This window comes from Hippopotamus amphibius, chromosome 9 (assembly GCF_030028045.1).
Source record: "Hippopotamus amphibius kiboko isolate mHipAmp2 chromosome 9, mHipAmp2.hap2, whole genome shotgun sequence".
In the NCBI taxonomy this organism is placed as follows: Eukaryota; Metazoa; Chordata; class Mammalia; order Artiodactyla; family Hippopotamidae; genus Hippopotamus; species Hippopotamus amphibius.
Window position 1 is genome coordinate 18,998,980 of NC_080194.1, and position 22,907 is coordinate 19,021,886.

Here is a 22,907-nt window from a genome sequence, read left to right on the forward strand (position 1 = left end):
ATGCAGTTACCCGGAAGTTCCAGAATAAGGATTTATATCTGTCTCTGTTTTTTCTAGAGTCTTGCGTTGTCAATTTGCCCTGGACACCAGGGCAGGCTAGACAGCTTTATTTAGCTTGGATTATGTTCTTGCTTTTCTCTCCCTGTAGCACCGTGGCTGCCAGCATCAATGCCTTAGCAACAGTGACCTTTGAGGATTTTGTCAAGAGCTTTTTTCCTCGTCTCTCCGACAAGCTGAGCACCTGGATCAGTAAAGGCTTATGTAGGTACAGCCAGTGGATCTTCTATTCCGTATGATGAAATGTACATGTGGTATGTGTCAAAATCCTGCACACGCTATTCAGGGCACTCTGACAGGCACAAGTGCACGTGGAGATACATGAGGAATCTCACATGTAGATTTTTACACTTCTGGAGGTACCAGGAGGGTACCAGAAAAGAATGACCAAGTTAGCTTAGCTTTCACCAACCTTATATTCGATATTCTCCTGTGTTCATCCTACACTCTAGACTCCTATCAACACCTTTGGATTATGCCATGGATTGATCCTGTCTACTTCCTCCACAGAGGAAGATGTTCTGTTCACTATGACCAATCAGCTTGTCTAATAAAGCCAAATTCTTTTCTAAAGGGTCCTTTATTACCAAACTCCCAGGAACCTTACCTCAAGAGATCATTGCTCTTTGCTTAATCGTATAATTGCACATTATACTTAGAATCACTGTAGCACTTATATTGAATTATAGTTTTACAAAGTTTACTTCAAGTATAACCAAATTATATGCTTACTTACTTATTATAGGAAATGTAGGTAATTTAGGAAAATATATGTGCTTTTAAAATAAAATTATGTATAATTTTGTCCCTAGTTGTTTTCTTCCTAGTATACTATATTGAGTATCTTCCTGTGTCATTTATGTATTCTTTAAGAACATGATTTTTGAATAATTGCTTAATATTTTACAAAACAGCTTATTTTCTTATTTTTATACTGTTACTTTGAATTTTTTTTCATTTTTTGGTAATATTGTGATGAAATACATATGCATAAATTTTTGACTGTATCTGTAATTGTTTTCCTTAGTAAAAACCTCTAAAAGAAACTTACCAGGTTGAATAATACAAATTCATTGACAATTCTTGACACATATTAAGAAAAATAGTTCCATCAAGGTGCAATTAATATTTATGTGTGGCAGCAGTGAAAAGTGACATATTTCCCTCTGTACTTTATAGCAGTATTTTTAAAAATTGGCCAAATTTGTGGACAAAATAACATCACATTTTTGCTTTAAATTACATTTTTTGATTTATAATGAATTTGAACATCTTTCAGATGATAAGTAACCATTTGTATTTTTTTGTGAAAAATCTATTTATGCTGTCTGTTAATTTACTAATGAGATATTAGAAATTTTGTTTGTGACATCTCTTCATATGTAAAGGAAAATGTGCCCTTTGTATATTGCAGATTATCTCCCAGATTTTTTAAAAATATATTTTCGATGTACAGAAGTTACAATTTTATATTTGATTCTATACATGTATCATAATTTTTACTATTTCCTCCAATTCTTTTTGCTTACAAATTTCTAACCATTCAAAACCCATTTATCTATTTCCTTATAGACTGCAAATAATTTTATATTTCATATTTAATATTCAATATATTTAAATTATTTGGTCTATGACTTATAATGAGGATCTAATTTTCTTTCTGATGTAGCCAATTTTCTCAGCAACATTAACCCAATAGTCTTCATTGGTTTTTTAATAGTTTAAGTAGTAATAATATACAAAATAAAATTATTTTATTTGTAAGAATATGTTTAATATTATATACTTATTTTCATTAAATTAAATTATTTATAAATTGCAGAAATAATACCATCTTATTTTATATTATAGCTTTGCAGTGTTTTATTTAAAATATCTGGTCGAGCAACTCTGTCACTTTTCAAGTAGACATTTTTAATGTTTCTACTTTTCTTTTTTTCTGCAAAAACAAATTTGGGGCTGTTTATGTTTATTTATTCTTTCAGATTAAGTTTAAAATAATACACTGCATGTTATCTAGCTGCAGCCCCCCCCCCCCCCCATCGCAATAGGATTGCATTAAACCAAAAAATGCATTTGGAAATAAGGAACACCTTTATAAGCTCTCCATCTAGCAATAGCATTTTCCATGTAACATATTTTCTCTCCTAGATATTAATTACTCTCCTGTTTTCATCCTTCTGCTTCTCCCCCTCCTCCCTTTTCTTCTCCTCCTCTTCCGTCTCCTCCTTCTTCTACTTCTTTCTTTGATATTATGAATGGACTGCTTTCCCCATTATACCTTCTAAACTGTTTATTGTCAATGTGGAAATGCCATAGTTTTTTGGTTTTGTTTTTTTTTTTTTTTTCTGTAAAGTACATATCTGCTATTGGCACAACTTGTTGATTCTGAAATTTTTAATTGATTTTCTCATAAGCGTGGTTATTGACTCCAAATATGGATAGCTTTAGCATATCCTTATTCTTAAATGTGGCACAAAAAAGTAGAACCTTTGGATTGAGGGGTGGTTGCCTAGAATTGCATTTGAAACAGACAACTGTTGGCCCAGCAAGTGGGTCATCAGTTGTAGAGAAAAAATAGCTTTTGTTATTTTCTTCAGGCAGATGGAGTTCTCCTTATTCATGAAGTGAAACAGAATGAGGGCAAACGTTGTTTTCTGAAGTCTATCATCTTTAAATGTAAGGGGAACAATTTTAGAGTTCTGAAAGTTATTTGTTGATAAACTTGGGTTATAGTGTTGTTGTGTGAATTTCCTTATTTTTCTGTGTTTTATTGAGAAGTTGGAAAATATATCGTTCAAAGTTGCTATCCTGATTTCATCTTAAAAGTGAATTCCTGTTAATAAATATTATGGATATCATGTGTTAAACCTGAAATAATTGAAATAATAATAATAATGGCAAACACATAGTACTTGCTATGCAACAGGCACTGTTGGATAAATTATTTTTGTGTAGTCCCTTCCTAGAATGTGAGATCTTTGGGGCAGTGGCACTTATAGCACTGGCATTTAGTCAAGTGTTTGACATATGGTCAGTACTCAATAAAAGTAAATTAATGGTGACATTGGGAACTAAGCCAAATATTGAGCTCAGAGAGAATTTCAAACAGAATGAGAAAAATCGTTTTCTCTATTTCTGTCACTGTGTCTCTGTCTATACCTCTAACTCTGTCTCTCACCCTCTCTCATTCAGTCTAAGGGTTAAAACGGGAATTGAATGAATTTTTAGATAGTTTTTAAACAAAGATGTGTAAAAACAATTATTTTTTGAAAGATGGTTTAAAAGAAGTCATCACCTTTAAAAGATTACTAAGATGGATATGCTGATTCCTCCAACAAGACCCTCTGATGCTGGAGGCTCACTGTGCAAGAGGCTTTGGAACGTGGTACCCTGATGGCCTCCAACAGAGCCATGAAAACAAAGAAATCATTATGCAATATCCTGAGGGCCATAAGGAGGGTATGAATACAACATGAACAGACCAGAAAAATTTCCCAGATTTGCAAAATCTGTGAGGTAAAATGTACAGCTATTTAGTCATTTTAAAGATGAAAATCTGAGGAAAAAGATGGTGGCTAAGTAGAGGGACATGGAATGCATCCCTCTCCACAGATGCATTGAGAATGCACCAAAAGACGAAATAATTCCCACAGAGAACCAACTGAATACCAGCAGACGACCTCAGACAACAGAAAGGACCGCAAGGATCCCGACATAACTGGTAGGGAGGCATCTACGAAGGCTCAAAGAGGGTGAAGCGGCAGAGCTGTGGCAGACAGGAGGGAGTGAGAAACATACAGAGGGTCTGCACCGCAGCTCAGCGTTCCCGGACCGAGACGTCGATTCACAGCTGAACAGAGGGTCCGGGAGCGGGAGCGGGGGAACCGGAGAGCTGGCTCAGGGCAAGAAAAATTGTTGCCAGTAAGGTGATAGACCAAGAGGACAGGAGGGAAGAGGTCCGCGGCGAGAAGTGCCTGCCCCTGAGAGCTGCCCGGCCATGATGGCGGCTGGATGCTGCAGGCTCAGGGGCCGGGTGGAGGAGCCATGCGCATAGCCTCTCTCTCTCTTTCGGTGCCTGCAGCAGGCAGTGAAGAGCCTCCCTGTGGGCCACCTAAGGCACTCAGGGATAACAAGTACCCTCAGGCACTCGGGCGGGGCTGGATTAAAACCCCTTGGAACACGGCAGCAGGGAGGCTGCCGAGAGAAAACAAAAAACAAAAAACAAAAGCCCCGAGAGAGGCCCAACTCTGAGACTTTCTGTTTACACCTGAGCCACCGGCGTCCCTCTGAAATAGGCATCTCCAAGCCCAACTGAAACAACAGTGTGCCACTGCTCATTCACTCCCAGGGGAAGGAGCCACTATTGTACCCTCTCCCTCCCCACACACCAACGCTTACAGATGAACAATAAAGGAAGCTCTGCTCGTCACAGAATAATGCAAAAAAACCCAAGGCTAATAGAAGGACACTTACAGCTGTGACTCTAAGGAAACAGAAATATTAGTATCAATCCTATTGAACTGGTCCATTATGGGATCAGTTCTGGATTTTTTTTTTCCTTTATTAATTACGATCTTAGTCCTAAGGGATCTACAAGTTTTATAACATAATTTTTTAATGATATTTTTATTCTATTTTTTGCCTTTTTATATACTTCTATATCTAGCTAAGTTTTTGGTAGTATGAACAATATATCTCTCATACTTTCCTTTCATCCCTATCTTTTATACATTTCTATTCCTTTCTTTTTATTTGCATATTTCCAATCACACTATGCTCTTCTGTTCCCCTTTCTTCCAGCCATTTTTAGTTTATTTTATCTTAACATACTTATAGGCACCACTATCAATCTGCTCAGACTCCTTGCTCTATTCTCCAGTTGACACACCACCTTGGTATTTAATATTAGGTTTTTGTCTTTATCTTAGTTCTTAGTACAAGCATCTAATTTCATTCTGAGAATCTCCATTCTGTCTGGTGGTACTCTAGCTCTTTTTCATATTTGATCCTAGCTTACAAAATCTCCCTGGATTAGTGTTTATATGTGTAAGGTGTTATTTGTTTGTTCATTTGCTCTTGCTTTTGTCTCTGATTTGTTCTGTTTCAGTTGTCAATTTCTGTTGGGTTTCTCTTTGAATATCTGATAGCACACTGGGGTTCTGTCAGGTCTTACCAGAGGCTTATGTCCTAATGGATTCAGTAATTGTGTGTCTTATACATGTATGTGTTTCCTAAACTTAGTATTTGTTTAACCCAACACTTGGACATTAGTCTGAGGCTTGGACAGTCTTCTATAAACACCTCTATCACCAGGACAAGCAACCCCAAAAGTTTGGACAACCATGAGGAAACAAAGAAACACCATGCAGGCAAAGGAGCAGGAAAAAAACCCACAAGACCAAATCAATGAGGAGGAAATAGGAAAAATGCCTGAAAAAGAATTCAGAGTAATGATAGTAAAAATGGTACAAAATCTTGATAACAAAATAGAGAAAGTACAAGAAATAGTTCGTAAGAACTCAGGAAAACAAACAGCAATGGACAACAAAACAACTGAAATTAAAAATATTCTAGATGCTATAACCAGCAGAATGACTGAGGCAGAAGAACAAATAAGTGAGTTGGAAGATAGAATGGGGGAAATAACTGCCATAGAGCAGGAAAAAGAAAAAAGAATAAAAAGAATAGAAGACAGTCTCAGAGACCTCAGTGATAACATTAAGCATACCAACATTCGAATTATAGGCATCCCAGAAGAAGAAGAAAACAAGAAAGGGTCTGAGAAAATATTTGAAGAGGTTATAGTGGAAAATTTCCCCAACATGGGAAAGGAAATAATTAACCAAGTCCAAGTAGCACAGAGAGTCCCATACAGAATAAACCCAAGGAGAAATACACCAAGGCACATATTAATCAAACTAATGACAATTAAACACAAAGAAAAAATATTAAAAGCAGCAAGAGAAAAGCAACAAATAACATATAAGGGAAAACCCATAAGGATAACAGCTGACCTTTCTGCAGAAACTCTGCAGGCCAGAAGGGAATGGTAGGATACACTGAAAGTCCTGAAAGAGAGAAACCTACAGCCACGAATACTCTACCCAGCAAGAATCTCATTCAGATTCAATGGAGAAATCAAAAGTTATCCAGACAAGCAACAGTTAAGAGAATTCAGCACCACCAAACCAGCCTTACAACAAGTGCTAAAGGAACTTCTCTAAGTAGGAAACACAAGAAAAGGAAAACACCTACAAATACAAACCCAAAACAATTCAGAAAATGCTAATTGGAACACACATGTCAATAATCACCTTAAATGCAAATGGATTAAATGCTCCAACCAAAAGACACAGACTGGCTGAATGGATACAAAAACAAGACCCTTCTATATGCTGCCTCCAAGAAACCCACTTCAGACCAAGGGATACATATAGACTGAAAGGAAAGGGATGAAAAAAGATATTCCATGGAAATGGAAGCCAAAAGAAAGCTGGAGTAGCAATACTCATATCAGACAAATTAGACTTGAAAGTAAAGACTATTACAAGAGACAAGGAAGGACACTACATAATGATCAAGGGATCCATTCAAGAAGAACATATCACAATGGTAAATATTTATGCCCCCAACATAGGAACACCTCAATGCATAAGGCAAATGCTAAGAGCCATAAAAGGGGACATCAACAGTAACACAATAATAGTGGGAGACTTGAACACCCCACTTACATCCATGGACAGATCATCCAAACAGAAAATAAATAAAGACACACAAGCTTTAAATGACACATTAGACCATCTCGACTTAATTGATATTTATAGGACATTCCATCCAAAAACAACAGAATACACTTTCTTCTCAAGTGCACACGGAACATTTTCCAGGATAGATCACATCTTGGGGCACAAATCAAACCTTGGCAAATTCAAGAAAATTGAAATCATATCAAGCATCTTCTCAGATCACAACACCATGAGACTAGATATCAATTACAGGAAAAAAACTGCAAAAAGTACAAACACATGGAGGCTAAACAATTCACTCTTAAACAACCAAGAGATCACTAAAGAAATCAAAGAGGAAATCAAAAAATATCTAGAAACAAACGACAATGAAAACACAACAACCCAAAACCTATGGGACGCAGCAAAAGCAATTCTAAGAGGGAACTTTATAGCAATACAGTCCTCCCTCAAGAAACAAGAAAATTATCAAATAAACAACCTAACCTTACACCTAAAACAATTAGAAAGAGAAGAACAAAGAAACCCCAAAGGGAGCAGAAGGAAAGAAATCATAAAGATCAGAGCAGAAATAAATGAAAAAGAAAGGAAGGAAGAAATAGCAAAAATTAATAAAACTAAAAGCTGGTTCTTTGAGAAGATTAACAAAATTGATAAACAATTAGCCAGACTCATCAAGAAAAAAAGGGAGAAGATGCAAATCAACAGAATTAGAAATGAAAAAGGAGAAGTAACAACGGCCACCTAAGAAACACAAAAGATCATGAGAGACTACTACAAGCAATTATATGACAATAAATTGGATAACCTGGAAGAAATGGATAAATTCTTAGAAAAATACAATCTTTCAAGACTGAACCAGGAAGAAATAGAAACTATGAACAGACCAATCACAAGTACGGAAATTGAGGCAGTGATTAAAAATCTCCCAACACACAAAAGCCCAGGGCCAGAAGGATTCATGGGGGAATTCTATCAAACATTTAGAGAAGAGCTAACACCTATCCTTCTCAAACTCTTCCAAAATATTGCAGAAGGTGGAACACTCCCAAACTCATTCTACGAGGCCACCATCACCCTCATACCAAAACCAGGCAAAGATGTCACAAAAAAAGAAAATTACAGACCAATATCACTGATGTATATAGATGCAAAAATCCTCAACAAAAGACTACCTAACAGACTCCAACAGCACATTAAAAAAATCATACACCATGATGAAGTGGGGTTTCTCCCTGGGATGCAAGGATTCTTCAATATAAGCAAATCAATCAACGTCATACATCATATCAATAAATTGAAGGATAAAAACCATATGATTATCTCAATAGATGCAGAAAAAGCTTTTGACAAAGTTCAACATCCATTTATGATAAAAGCTCTCCAGAAAATGGGCATAGAAGGAAATTACCTCAACGTAATAAAAGCCATATATGAGAAACCAAAAGCTAACATCGTTCCAAATGGGGAAAAACTGAAAGAATTCCCTCTAAGCACAGGAACAAGACAGGGGTGTCCACTCTCACCACTATTATTCAACATAGTTTTGGAAGTTTTAGCCACAGCAATCAGAGAAGAAAAAGAAATAAAAGGAATACAAATTGGAAAAGAAGAAGTAAAATTGTCACTGTTTGCAGATGACATGATATTATATATAGAAAACCCTAAAGACTCTACCAGAAAACTGCTAACACTAATTGATGAGTTTAGTAAAGTAGCAGGATACAAAATTAATGCACAGAAATCTCTTGCATTCCTATACACTAACAACGGAAGAGCAGAAAGAGATATTAAGGAAACTCTCCCATTCACCATTGCATCCAAAAGAATAAAATACCTAGGAATAAACCTGCCTAAGGAGGCAAAAGATCTGTATGCAGAAAACTTTAAGACACTGATGAAAGAAATCAAAGACGACACAGACAGATGGAGGGACATACCATGTTCCTGGATTGGAAGAATCAACATAGTGAAAATGACTGTGCTACTCAAAGCAATTTACAGATTCAATGCAATCCCGATCAAATCACCAATGGCATTTTTCACAGAACTAGAGCAAGAAATCTTACGATTTGTATGGAAACGCAAAAGACCCCGAATAGCCAAAGCAATCTTGAGAAGGAAAAATGGAGTTGGTGGAATCAGGCTTCCTGACTTCAAACTATACTACAAGGCCATAGTGATCAAGACAGTATGGTACTGGCACAAAAAGAGAAAGGAAGATCATTGGAATAGAATAGAGAACTCAGAAGTAAGCCCAAACATATATGGGCACTTTATCTTTGACAAAGCAGGCACGAATATACAATGGAAAAAAGTCAGCCTCTTCAATAAGTGGTGCTGGGAAAATTGGACAGCTACATGTAAAAGGATGAAATTAGAACACTTCCTAACACCATACACAAACATAAACTCCAAATGGATTAAAGACCTACATGTAAGGCCAGACATTATAAAACTCCTAAAGGAAAACATAGGCAGAACACTCTATGACATCCATCAAAGCAAGATCCTTTTGGACCCACCTCTTAGAATCATGGAAATAAACTCAAGAATAAACAAATGGGACCTCATGACTTAAAAGCTTTTGCACAGCAAAAGAAACCATAAACAAGACTAGAAGGCAACCCTCAGAATGGGAAAAAATAGTTGCCTATGAAACAACGGACAAAGGATTAATCTCCAAAATATACAAGCAGCTCATGCAGCTTAATACCAAAAAAGCAAATAACCCAATCCACAAATGGGCGGAAGACCTAAATAGACATTTCTCCAAAGAAGACCTACAGATGGCCAACAAACACATGAAAAGATGCTCCACATCACTCATCATCAGAGAAATGCAAGTCAAAGCCACAATGAGGTATCACCTCACACCAATCAGAATGACCATCATCACAAAATCTGGAAACAACAAATGTTGGAGAGGGTGTGGAGAAAAGGGAACTCTCCTGCACTGTTGGTGGGAATGTAAGTTGGTATAGCCACTATGGAAGACAATTTGGAGGTTCCTTTAAAAACTACAAATAGAATTACCATATGATCCAGTAATCCCACTACTGGGCATATACCCAAAGAAAACCGTAATCCCAAAACAAACATGTACCATAATGTTTATTGCAGCACTATTTACAATAGCCAGGACATGGAAGCAACCTAAATGCCCATCAACAAATGAATGGATACAGAAGATGTGGCATATATATACAATGGAATATTACTCAGCTATAAAAAGGAATGAGATGGAGCTATATGTAATGAGGTGGACAGACCTACAGTCTGTCATACAGAGTGAAGTAAGTCAGAAAGAGAAAGACAAATATTGTATGCTTACTCACATATACGGAATCTAAAAATGGTACTGATGAACTTAGTGACAAGAGAAGAACAAGGACGCAGATGCAGAGAATGGACTGGAGAACTCGAGTTTTGGGGGGGCAGGGGGTGAAGGGGAAGGTGAGATGAAGCGAGAGAGTAGCACAGACATATATATACTACCAACTGTAAAGTAGATAGCCAGTGGGAAGTTGTTGTATAACAAAGGGAGTTCAACTTGAGGATGGAAGATTCCTTAGAGGACTGGGGCAGGGAGGGTGGGGGGGACTCGAGGGAGGGTATACGGGGATATGTGTATAAAAACGGATGATTGAACTTGGTGTACCCCCCGAAAAATATAAATAAATAAATAAAATTAAAAAGATGCCAAAAAAAAAAAAAAGATGAAAATCTATCCATATCCCAGAGAGGTTAGTAACCTCTTCAGCTGATTATTGGTAAGTGGTCGAAATGGATTTCGTTCACACTAATTTAGCCCGGATTAGCCTAGTGGACCAGTGACCTTTCTGCATTTTCATGTTGCTTCCACATGAGAGCTTTCTTCTTAAATACTGGAGAGAAGACGCCTCAAGGCTGGATTCCGGCTCATTCCACCTGACCTAGGAAAGCATGTCTTTGGGAGAATGTCTCTTAAATGTCCCTCTAGGGGCTCGTGATGGCTACATGGGGAGGACAGCCCTTCCTGAGACCCTTTCCGACAGGCCTTGCGTGAGACACAGCCCTGGGCAGGAGCTTGAGGCATCCCTCTAAGCCAGCTTTGATGATAGTCATGAGTTTTCTTTCTTCCAGGTCTCTTGTTTGGTGTGATATGTACCTCCATGGCTGTGGCTGCATCCCTCCTGGGGGGCATCCTACAGGTAAAGAGAGAGGAAAAAGACACATTTCATTATGTAGCAACTTTTTATGCATTTGCCTTTTTAATACTTTGCTTATTCCTCCAAACCCCAAAGCCTCATACGGTCTGATATTAGGTCCAAATGGCACATACATGTAAAATTTCAATCAAAATTTCTTTTAAAAGGGGAAATGTTACTTTTAAAAACTAGTAATGAGACTTAGTGACAAGATACACTGTAACAAAATTAAACCCTTTTGAAATCCAAATCTGAGACTGTATGGTCCTGTAATAAAAGTAGGAATGATAATCTCAGCAGTAAAAACAATAATTACAATTGACGTTTACGGACTGTTTATGTTCTAGCTACAGTCCCAAATGTATTACCTCATTTAATGCTCATCACTTCTCTAAGAGGTAGTATGATTAAAGTTCTAATTTTACACATGAAGGAACCAAGAAGTAGAGAGGTGAAGAACTGCCCCAAATTCACATAATGAAGGAGTGGTGGGGCTGAGAATTGAGTCCACTTCTTCGTATTATCCAGGCTGAACTGCCTCTCATACGTCCACCTCCCAGTTCCATAAAATGTCAACACTAGAAAGAGCCTCAAGGATAATCTGTTTCAACATTCATTTTGTAGATGATTACAGAAAAGAGTGACAGTATCCTGCTCAACTTCTCACATCTGTTTAGTGGCTAAATCAGGTTTATGACCCAAGTCTCTGGAGCCACCCCGCTTCCCTCCCCAAAGTGCCCAACTCACAAAGCATCATTAGATAAACCAACCTTCAGATTCTATTTCAACCCTCTCAGTTCCATTGTATCTTTGTATAATTTGAACATCCTGTATATTTTCTTGGCGTAGATTAGGTTTTCTATAAATGTTGCTTAAAGGAAGATATGAACAAGAATGAGTGAATAGTCATCACTGACTTTTATAGAATGTGTTTTCGTTCCCAGAGCAGTGTGTCTTGCTTGATCCTTCCAACAACTGTTTCCATAGTTTCTTTTATGTCCTTTTTCAAGTTCAGGGAACTAGGTCTAGGGGAGTTGAGTGACATGATAATTCACTTTCTATATAAGGGACTGGAAACTCAGTGTCTTCTCTGTTAAGTATGAACTTTTTAAAATGACAGATGTTTGGTGATTTCTTTACAGTTTTTGAAGCGCTTTGCTATCTACCATCCACACAGCAGGACTGGTGGGTTGATGAGGTTTGTCTTTAGTGACCTCTGCAGCATTTTTTAAGGTTTATTTCCCCCCATTTCCAAGTTGCCTCTAATGCTTTGTGCCCCTTTGTTTTCTTCCCTTTATCTAATTATTATCCACTCTTCAGAAAATATCACCATGTTCAATTTAGTGAGAATTTGAATCACTAAATTGTTTTCTTGCAGAATTGTTTGCATGTTACACTTATTTGCCATTGAGCTATGAAGGCTCCAGAATAAATAAGCGCTCCTGCAAGACTGACATAATGCATAAAGTTTATAAAGAAGAGGGGGTCGTGAGTGATGCTCTCACTGACTTGTCCTTATGTAGATAAGTATGCTGGGCTCGCTTTCTTGGTTGGTTAAAATGTGTTCACACAGTTCAGGGGACAATGAAAACACCAATGCGTTGTTTCCTAGGAGAGATATTTGTGTCTAAAATGGCCCCCTCGTTTCTCTGAACACATCTGACTTGACAGGTGAAGAAAGACAACTATAATCCCCCTATTTAATTTTCCAAACAGCTTTGCTAGTTTGAATGTAATGGAATAATGTATTCGGGGAATATGGAAGACTGAAACCCACATCCCATAGGTATATGGGATAGAGCCAGATTTAATTTCATGTTCACGAAACCGACCCACACCCGTGGTATGTGTTTGTGGGTGGTGCTGGCAGTGTGCAGATGTCAGCTCCTTAAACAAAAGTCCTTTCAGTGTTTTAGTTTAGGATTTTACAAAGTGTGTTCTAGATATTCTCATCCTGGGAAATGCTCCAAGAGTGAAAATTTCCAAACTCAAAGACTTTTGGAAAATGCTGCACAATGTGTTCCCCTTTCCGAAATTCACAGCACCCAGTAGTGTATTGAAGACTCTGGGAAGACCTAGCAAGAAAGTTGTTTCACCTTAAATATGTGACCACAGAACCATGTGCAGGGAGAAGAGACAGGAGGAGGGGTAGGTAATAGCAGCAAAGATCTGTTAACTAGTGATTTGGAGAGCTCCCCATGGGAAAGGCTGTTCTTTTCATTATGCTGCTATCCTGTTGCCCCTCAGCTAGTTCTACCAAGGCTTGTAATGACCTCCAGGCATGTTCTTTTCTCAATTTAAGATAGTGCTTTCTTTTTTCTTTCTTTGTTTTTTTGGGGTAGTATTTCGTTCGTTCATTCCTTTCTTCCTTTCTTCTTTTCTTTCCTTCATTTTAAGTATAAAAAATGAACTTTCTAGATCTCAAAACAGCCCAACCATCAAACAGCACACCTCAGGAATCAGGGAGCTCACTAACAGGGTAGGTGAGAGGATAATAGTAAAATGATAATAGAAGATACTATCTTGGGGGCCATTATCATGAGTTCCAGAGTGTCTAGGCACTATTCAGAGATTTCTTTTGTATTCCGCATTGAATATTTTCATACACACAGAGAAAAACCCTGGAATCAGGTATTATGATCCCCACTTGACATCTGAGAAAGCTATGCCACTGTGAGGCAACTCCAGTCCTAGAACACTGGGGTTGGTCTTAGCCATTGTCCTCTCCTTGCAGGAGGGGCTTTGGCCGTTGAAGTGTTAGATGAGCTCTGTCTTCCTCCAATTAATCATGCTTAATCAAATGGCCCAAATAGATGTTTATCCTATACACAGGACATCGTACAATTTTTTGTAAAGCCTGTTGTTTTTGGAAGTATTTATGGTGAGCTTTCTTTAAAATTATTAGGGTATGTACTTCTGAAATCTGACGTGTTCTTTTTTTTTTTTAAAGCTAGGTCATTATGTTCCATGGTGAAAATTTGGTATTGGGATAGGTATTCCCTGTACCTTTATGGTACCACTCCTCCAAATAATCTTTCTTCTATGAAAGAAGGCAAAGAACCACGGTTGAGAACAGTCAGCCTGTGCATGAAATGACCAGGAATGGAGAATATAGTATGTGAATCTCAGCTTCATAGGAACTCTTTCACACTGCTTTTCTGGCTAAAATTATTGTTTACCTGGTCTTTGAATGTTAATGCCTGGTTAATTGGGTCATTGCCTATATTAATTTTTGTCTTACCCCATAAACAATACTTTCTCTTGCCTATACTTGGCGTGATCCAATGAAAGGGAGATATACTGGAGATGTTCTATATTTTATACATAGGTTTGTGTATTGTGGAGGATGTTTTTATTCTGCTGTTTTGGACAAAATAAAGAATTCTCTGTTAAGACAAAAAAAATCATGCTTAATGACAACAACAAAAAGAAAGATAAGAAATTGAGGTTAGTTTTGTATATTACAAAAATATATACTTTTTTAAATACAAAAACTCATTGATTTATTTCTCTTTCTATCATGTGAAGACATTTTTTCCCCCTGGGGCATATTGGCTAAGAACTTTATAAGTGATTGTTCATTTTTCCCCCCACGGGGGAAATAAACATTTTTCCTAACTTATTGATTCCCCCATATAATAGCTAGTAAATTAGTTTCTAAATTCAGCAACCACAGAAACTATGAATTAATACTATCAATCAGCAGAGAAACTGTCAAGAATATTAAGTATTGATGTTGGGGAAAAGTATCTACTTTAATCTTATTTGCTTCCATCTTGTCAAAGATCGATCTGGGGCATTGACATCTCTAAAAATTATCCTGGAAAAACAGTCATAACAGTGCATTGCAGCTCATTTTTCTGGATAAAATAGTTCACATTACAGCTGGAGTGGACTTGAAGGCCCCTTGGTCCTATTTCTATTTTTTTAATAGAGAAAGAAGAGTCTCTGAAGTAAAATGAATCTGAGTTAATAACCAATGTTTCACCAAATTATGTGTTATGTGTGGCAGGGCCAAAATTAGAATCTAAATATTCTTTCAGTGATGGACTTTTTCAAGAACTTTTCCCCCTTAAACAGAAAAAGGAGAACATGACGGTGGTTTTGCTCTTGGCTTTTTTTTTTTTTTTAGGTGGGACCACTTTTAGGAGAGAAAATGTGGGTTTTAGAGCCAGAAAAACCTGGCTTAAAACTTTTACATCTACCTCTGTCGCTTTCTAACAAGTATACTTTTAATATGTTTTCTCTCAGTCCAAATTTCTCATCTATAAAATCCAGTTAGTGCTACCAACTAAGCAGGGTAATTGTGGGGATGAAATGAGGTCATTTATGTAGAGCGCCACGGTAGTCCATCTTTATTATCTGACACATAGGACACGTCGGTGGTGCCTGACAAACAGGAAATATGTATAAAATCTTTAGAGCATCCTCACTGCAGCCCCTTGATCTAAGAGCTGTACAGTTGTATTGATAGAACCAGATAGGGCTGCACTGCAGAGTAGCTTTGTGTGCGTGTGTGTATGCATACACACGCATGTATATGCTCCCTTTCAGGCATATCAGTGCCTGTGTATGTTCAAGATTTTTGCAAGACCATGACACAAGGCTATATGTTGATAGCAAAGTAGTTTAATTAAAGCCTTTTGCCAATTCACCAGGCTCAATAACTTAGAGTCTAAGAGATACAGAAATGCATTTGTCAAACTATTTCCAAAGGAGAGAAAGCCATAAAAATGGAGTATAGGATACGGAATGTTCAATGACCTCCCCTTCATGTCCCAACTTAACGCTTCAAAATCCTTGAGGAATTCTGGCGGGATAGCAGGAATGGGGTAACAGACTATTATTATTAAAATTATAGAATTGCTGGGACTTCCCTAGTGCCACAGTGGTTAAGAATCCTCCTGCCAATTCAAGGGACATGGTTTCGATCCCTGGTCCAGGAAGATCCCACAGGCCTCGGAGCAACAAAGTCTGTGCGCCGCAACTACTGAGCCCACACACTGCCCCGCTCACCGCAACTAGAGAAAGCCCGCACACAGCAACGAAGACCCAGGGTAACCAAAAGAAAAAAAAAATTATAGAATTATTCAAAATTAGAACAGCTGTATCAACTGCATAAGATATACAACATGAGTTATAGATGTATTTATTAGGTACATTATTTAAAAAGCTTTTTGATAAGATAGAAAACAGAAACAAATCAATAAGTTCCAGCTTGAGGGAAAACTTATTCTATCAAATCCAAATTATCTGTGTATGTTTACACACACACACACACACACACACACACACACATATGTTTGTAGGCATTTTTGGTTTTTTACATACACAATGCTTATCAACGAGCCCAGAAGGGAGAAATGATTTCCAGAAAGCACGTGATTAATGAGTGGCACAGTCAGGACTAGGATTGTATTTCATCCCAGGTCCAAGAAGGAGGGCTGGTCCCAGGTGGGCCGCAGATTCAGGGGAGCGTAGTGTTGATCTGATCTCTTTTCTCCCCAGGCTGCTCTCAGCATCCACGGCATGTGTGGGGGACCGATGCTGGGCTTGTTCTCTCTGGGAATCCTGTTCCCTTTTGTGAACTGGAAGGTAAGGCTCCCACACTCCTCTTCGCACTTCCCAGCTAAGACCGGGCGCCAGACATCTGCTCTCTCTTCTCAGTCCTCCTTGGAAAGGCCATTTGTCTTTGCCAGAAAAAATGGGGGCTTCCTTCCCCCATTTTTAGAACTAAGTAGAACTCCAGCCCTCCAATCTCTGACTCCAGTGAAGCTGTATTAGAAGCAGAAAGCAAAGTTGTAGTCATGAAATACCGTAAGTCATGGCATCCAAGCTGATCCTTTACAGTTTAAATTATCTTCTCTAAATTAAGAGCCCACAAATGAAATTTCAAATAGATATTGAGATCAGACATAGTTTATTTAGGACACAAGGTTGGGGGGGCGGGGGGTGAAGGGGAAGCATAGACATATATATACTACCAACTGTAAAATAGCCAGTGGGAAGTTGCTGTATAACAAAGGGAGATCAACTCAATGATGGATGATGCCTTAGAGGGCTGGGACGGGGAGGGTGAGAGGGAGTCGAGGGAGGGAGGGAATATGGGGATATGTGTATAAATATAGCTGATTGACTTTGGTGTACCTCAAAAACTGGTACAAGAGTGTAAAGTAATTATATTCCAATAAAACAAAACAAAACAAAACAAAAACACAATTTTGAAGACTTTAAAAATGTAAATTTTCTTTTCTGTATTTAGTTACCCCAAATTATAAGTAATTTAATTAATTAACTAATTTAAGAAGGGGAGGGGAGACCAGCCTGATATCTTCTTGGTTTTGCTGGCTGATAAGCTAATAGTATGCCTTTAAGTAAATGTTGGTTGGATGACTGTATAGCAAACATAAATCAAAGGAACACATTTGGAAAAATAATAATATAGTAATATTTTTAAATATTTAAAATATCATAATTTTTCAATTTAGCAAAATTGCCATTGTCATTTATTGCCATTCATATACTTACAAGCATATAGTGTCAGAAAGTCTTTAGACTCTGGAAAACCTGACTGTATGTATATTTTTAAATACAGACAATTATACTTAGAACTAAGATAAAGACAAAACCTAATAATAAAAACCAAAGCAGTGTGTCATCTGGAGAATAAAGCAAGGAAACAGAGCAGACCAATAATATTGCTTATAAGTATATTAAGATAAAATAAACTAAAAAAGGATAGAAGACAGGGCAACAGAAGAGCATAGTGTGACTGGAAATATGAAGAGAAAAAGAAAGAAATAGAAAAGTATAAAAAATAGAGATGAAAAGAAGGTAGGAGAGATACAGTCAGCACTACAAAAAACTTAGCTAGAAATAGAAATATATAAAAAGGCTAAAAATAAAAATAGAATAAAAAATAGAATAAAAAATGTTATAAAACATGTAGATCCCTTAGGACTAAGATCGTAATTAATAAAAAAAAAAAAAACCTAGAACGGACCCCAGAACGGACCATTTCAATAGAATTAATAATACTATTTCTGCTTCCCTGGGGTCTCAGCTGTAAGTGTCCTTCTACCCTCCTTGGGCTTTTTGTATTATTCTGCGACCAGCAGAGCTTCCTTTATTGTTCGTCTGTAAGTGCTGGTGTGTGGGGAGAGAGAGGGTACAATAGTGGCTCCTTCCCCTGGGAGTGAGTGAGCAGTGGCGCCCTGCCTTGGTCACCTAAATACTTTATAGAGTTCTTGATAAATCCTGAGCCACACGGTATACCTAATTAGGTCTCTGTGGCTACCTGACCCTTATTGACTTCTATTCTAGGTAAATCTTGTGGGGATAGGTAAGAGGGTGGGTAGGTGTGGAACATTTGGGAATGTGCAGTGCTTCCTTGCAGTCTTATTAGGAGACACTTTGTTTTAATCGACTTTTCTCAGATTGAGGTTGACAAGGATAGTTTTATTCTTGGGGAGATAATATGAGAGAATGCAATTTCACAGCCACAAAAACCCTCACAATTAGCAACATAGCATCTTAGTGCATTCTAAACATTAATTTATGTGTTAGTGAATTATGGTTCTGTTATTTAGTCACAGAAACGACCTTACTCTAGACAGAAGAAAGTAAAATATTACCAATCGGGGTCTTTTCTCCCCTTATCACTAGCCACGGCTGATCCCTCTGATCAATCACGGCTCTCTTTCTGCAGAATGTGGATGTAGCCTCAGAATCCTTCTCAGCACGGCTCACCAGGCAGCTATTATAAATCACTGAGGGTTGACCCTCTTGTTGAAATCCATTCACCCTTTACTGGTAGGCCAGAGGCCAGCGTACTACATCCCTTAAGCCAAATCTAGTCAATCTCGGGTTTTTGAATGACCTGGAAACTAAAAATCGTTTTGACATTTTTAAATGGTTGGAAAAAATCAAAAGAAGAATAATATTTCATGACACACGCATAGTATGTGAAATTCACATTTCAGTGACCATATGTAGTGTTACTGGGACACAGCCACTATGTATACATACTGTCTAGGTGTTTTTGTGCTGCTATGGCAGAATTGGGTAGTTGAGACACACTGTATGGCCCATAAAACCTAAAATACTCCTTAGCTGGTTGTTTATGATAGATGTTTGTAGACCCCTGGTCTAGACCAAGGGACCAGGTGTTCAAATCACATGTATTGCTTTAGTTTCCCAAACAATAACAAACAGAACATTCTGGTGCTGTAATTGAGGAGTCTTTTTCTCTGAATAAATGCTGAAAGCAACGAGTTGTTTTCTGTCACAGAGAAGGCTCAGCTATCTGGCAGAGACCAGCAATATTCAATTTTAGTTTCCAGTGGTCTTGATCCCTGCTAGGTTGTTCTGTTTCCTTTATAGGAGAAATGACTCATTGACTTTTAACTTTTTATCAAGAAATATGACCCTTAAATGATAGGACTAGTAAATATACTTGCTAGTATTTAGAGTCAAACAAAAAACTCCCAACTCAGGAGTCAGAGGACTTGATCAGAATCACTTGGGAAGAGCTATGGGAGTAAAAGTTTCTATATAATATCCTATAATGGCTGTCAGTGAAAAATGACCACAGTGTCTCCATTATCTGAGGTTTTCCTGAATTTCTGAAACCCTTCTTCTGGGAACTGAGGTTCAATGGATTTTTCAATGATAAGAGGAAGACAGAAGGAGAAAAAAAAAATTCCTGCTAGAAATTTACATATTATGACTGCAATAAAACCCTCCAGTGTCTTCTTTTAAGGAAGATTTAATCCTAAATAAAGCTGCATTGTGGGAGTTTGAAGGCAGACAGTGTAAGTGGGCTGTTTCTAATACATATGGCCAAGATTTGGGGTAGAAAACCAGAATCCCTCAGGCACAAGACTCCTCATCTCATTATTCTTTCAATGGCTTTGTCGAATCTCTCACTAACTTTTTTTTTTTCCTTCATCAAGGGTGCCCTAGGAGGCCTTCTGACTGGAATCACCTTGTCATTTTGGGTGGCCATTGGGGCCTTGGTTTACCCTGCACCAGACTCCAAGACATGGCCTTTGCCTTTATCCACAGACCAGTGTGCCCCGTCAAATGTGACAGAATCAGTACCTCCAGAGCTGTCCAGCAGGTATGCTGACCTTCAAGATAGCATCAAGTCCCAGAGAGAGGGTCACCAGATTAGAGAAAGGTGCATTCTTCAGTGCTAAGTCTGAGGAAACCATCTTGCTCCCCTATGAGGATTTCTCTTGGTGGTACCCGGTATTGAAGGGTGCCTGGGGGCTCCCGTAAACACCCATCCCCCTGCATCCCAGCGCCCCAGAGTGAACTTGGCAAGAGGGTTAATTGGAAGTCTGCATTCTCAGGTCCACTATGTTGTTTCATTCTTCCTGCCTGTGCTTATTCTATCCTTTTTTCTTGGAATGCTAAATCCTGGCCCTATAACTACCTTCTTTGCTTGATTAAAACTAACCATTTTAAAAAAATAAGCTGAGGGGGCTTCCTAGGTGGCGTAGTGGTTGAGAATCCACCTGCCAATGCAGGGGACACGGGTTCGATCCCTGCTCCAGGAAGATCCCACATGCCGTGGAGCAACTAAGCCCGTGCGCCACAACTATTGATCCTGCGCTTTAGAGCCTGTGAGCCACAACTATTGAGCCCATGTGCTGCAACTACTGAAGCCCACTCGCCTACAGCCCATGCTCCATAACAAGAGAAGCCACGGCAATGAGGAGCCTGTGCACCACAACGAAGAGTAGCCCCCACTCGCCGCAACTAAAGAAAGCCCACGCACAGCAAAAGGAGACCCAACACAGCCAATAAAATAAATAAATTAATTAATTAATTAATTAATTAAAAAAAAGAAAAATAAGCTAAGACATCATCTCACATATCAGTCTGGATTTGAGGCTTTTTCTGAATATTCTCCAAAATCCTTTGTTCCTCTTCCACCAAAGTGTTCTAGTCTATTTTATGATTGTTGACTCCTACATGTAGACTTTGTGGTTTACTCATCTTTAATCTCCAGTGTCTGTCACAATTTCTGGCACTAAATCTGAGCCTTGTAAATGTCTGAAGAATAAATAATACAAAAGAAACGGAAGGCACTGTCCTCATTGTGATTGTGGATCAGTAGCAAGACGTGACTCACGGATGGATTGGGTTGAGTGGAATATAAAGTACAACTAGTCTACAATCAATTTTTTAAAAAATAATGAAGTGGCAAAAAGTTAAGCTTTGGAGATTTTGAGAGATGCCAGGCCCTAAAATAAACATGCATCCATCCTCTAAGTCACTGTGAATCAAGTCTTCACACTCAGAGAACTGATGATGTGGCGTTGCCCTCTGCAGACCTGCCATCGCTGAGACCTGGTATGCGCTCTCTTACCTCTACTACAGTGCAGTGGGCTGCCTCGGGTGCATGGCTGCTGGAGTAATCATCAGCTTCATGACAGGTTGGTTACATGCCTTCCTCTTCTGGGGGCCGAGGAAGACATGGGCTAGTCTCTCGCATTGCTGGACCGGGTGGCTATCTTACAGGTCTGATTTTGGGTCCACCCCAAAAAGTCCTTTTCCCAAAGAGATATGATCTACTCTTTCCAAACTGACATGTAAAAGCATTCCCCTGATTATTATGCATGTGATTACTAATATATATATAGTATATTCTTAAATAACGCCCATATATTATTCAAAAAAGATGTTCTGACACATGGCCCCCAGGGTCCTGAGTAGGAAAAAATGCTTTGTAATATATCAGTAAGAAGGTTAAATATTGAGTGGTTCTTTTGCCTTCATCTCAGTTGTTTCCTCATAACCGCCTTACTATCTCATTGGTTAGCCTTTACTAACCTAGTGGATAAGCAAAGGAGCGTCTTACTGTCGCTTTTGCGTATGGTGTCTTCGGAGGCCACTCCTCTAGGGCCAGGAACTCTGCAGTGAGCAGCTTCACTCGAAGCCATTTCTGGTACCAGTGTTCACTTTCTGTACTTTGAGCCATAGTACATTTTTGGTTCAATGCCCTTTTTATGTCAAAGCCCATGAAGGATTGGTGGGGGAGGATGGTGTGGAATAAGCCCACTGTAACCTACTCTGCCTCCTTGGAGTATGCACTTCAGCTGAATCAAATATTAAGATATCCTAGTTTTCCACCCATTATATAGTCACATGCTAATTGGGAAGAAGGTATCTACTTGACACGTAATCTGAATGGCAATATTCCTGGTGACTGGAAACGCTATGTGCAAGCTCCAATGCCTTATTACTCTGGGCAAGAGATCACAATCTTTTCACTTACATTTAAGCCAGTTTTGGGTATGATAAGGAATAGAACATACATTCTGTAACCCCAGCCATTCATGTAGTAACAACTCCCCAAATATCTTTCTTTATGTAAAATGGACTCAAATGAAAAGTTGTCTATTTATGGTGTTTAGTTTTTTGCCTCGGTACCCCAACAATGGTGGAGGCTTCCTTAATCCTGGTAGGATACACTTGGACTTATCAGTTGAGTAGTCTATCACTTTTAGAAGACAGCTAAAGTTTTAGCTGCCTGGTTCCAAAGCAGGTATTGTGGGCATCATAAATTCCAGGTACCTTTCAGACACTTGTTGGAACTGACATGGTCTTGTTGATGCAGCAGCATTTATGTTGTTTCAATGGAAACTTCTTTGCCAATCTTTAGCACGAACAACTGTCCTGGTATCAATCCTTGTGTTTTATTTTTCTACAAGTATCCCAAATCTTAGGGAAAGGTTGCTAACACCTAAAGGAAGCACTTTATCAGAGTGGAATTATGCCACTCGACTGAATCTTTGAAAACAGTTTTAATCCATGCCACCAGACGTTCTTGCCTCCTGGGACCTAGCTTCCAAATGAGGCCCTGGTACTAACTTAACATCTTCAGGTCTGGTCACAGAGG

The 22,907-nt window shown here is 38.5% G+C and overlaps 1 protein-coding gene across 1 annotated transcript in view; it reads left to right on the top strand.

Annotated features, from left to right (window-relative positions):
• SLC5A12 (solute carrier family 5 member 12) overlaps positions 1 to 22,907 on the top strand; it is a 49,688-nt gene that overhangs the window by 22,951 nt on the left and 3,830 nt on the right. Inside the window, exons 9-13 of the mRNA XM_057747281.1 lie at positions 149 to 261; positions 10,932 to 10,999; positions 16,505 to 16,591; positions 19,951 to 20,117; positions 21,338 to 21,441. Coding sequence (XP_057603264.1) covers positions 149 to 261; positions 10,932 to 10,999; positions 16,505 to 16,591; positions 19,951 to 20,117; positions 21,338 to 21,441 — 539 coding nt within the window. The remainder of the gene's footprint in view (positions 1 to 148; positions 262 to 10,931; positions 11,000 to 16,504; positions 16,592 to 19,950; positions 20,118 to 21,337; positions 21,442 to 22,907) is intronic.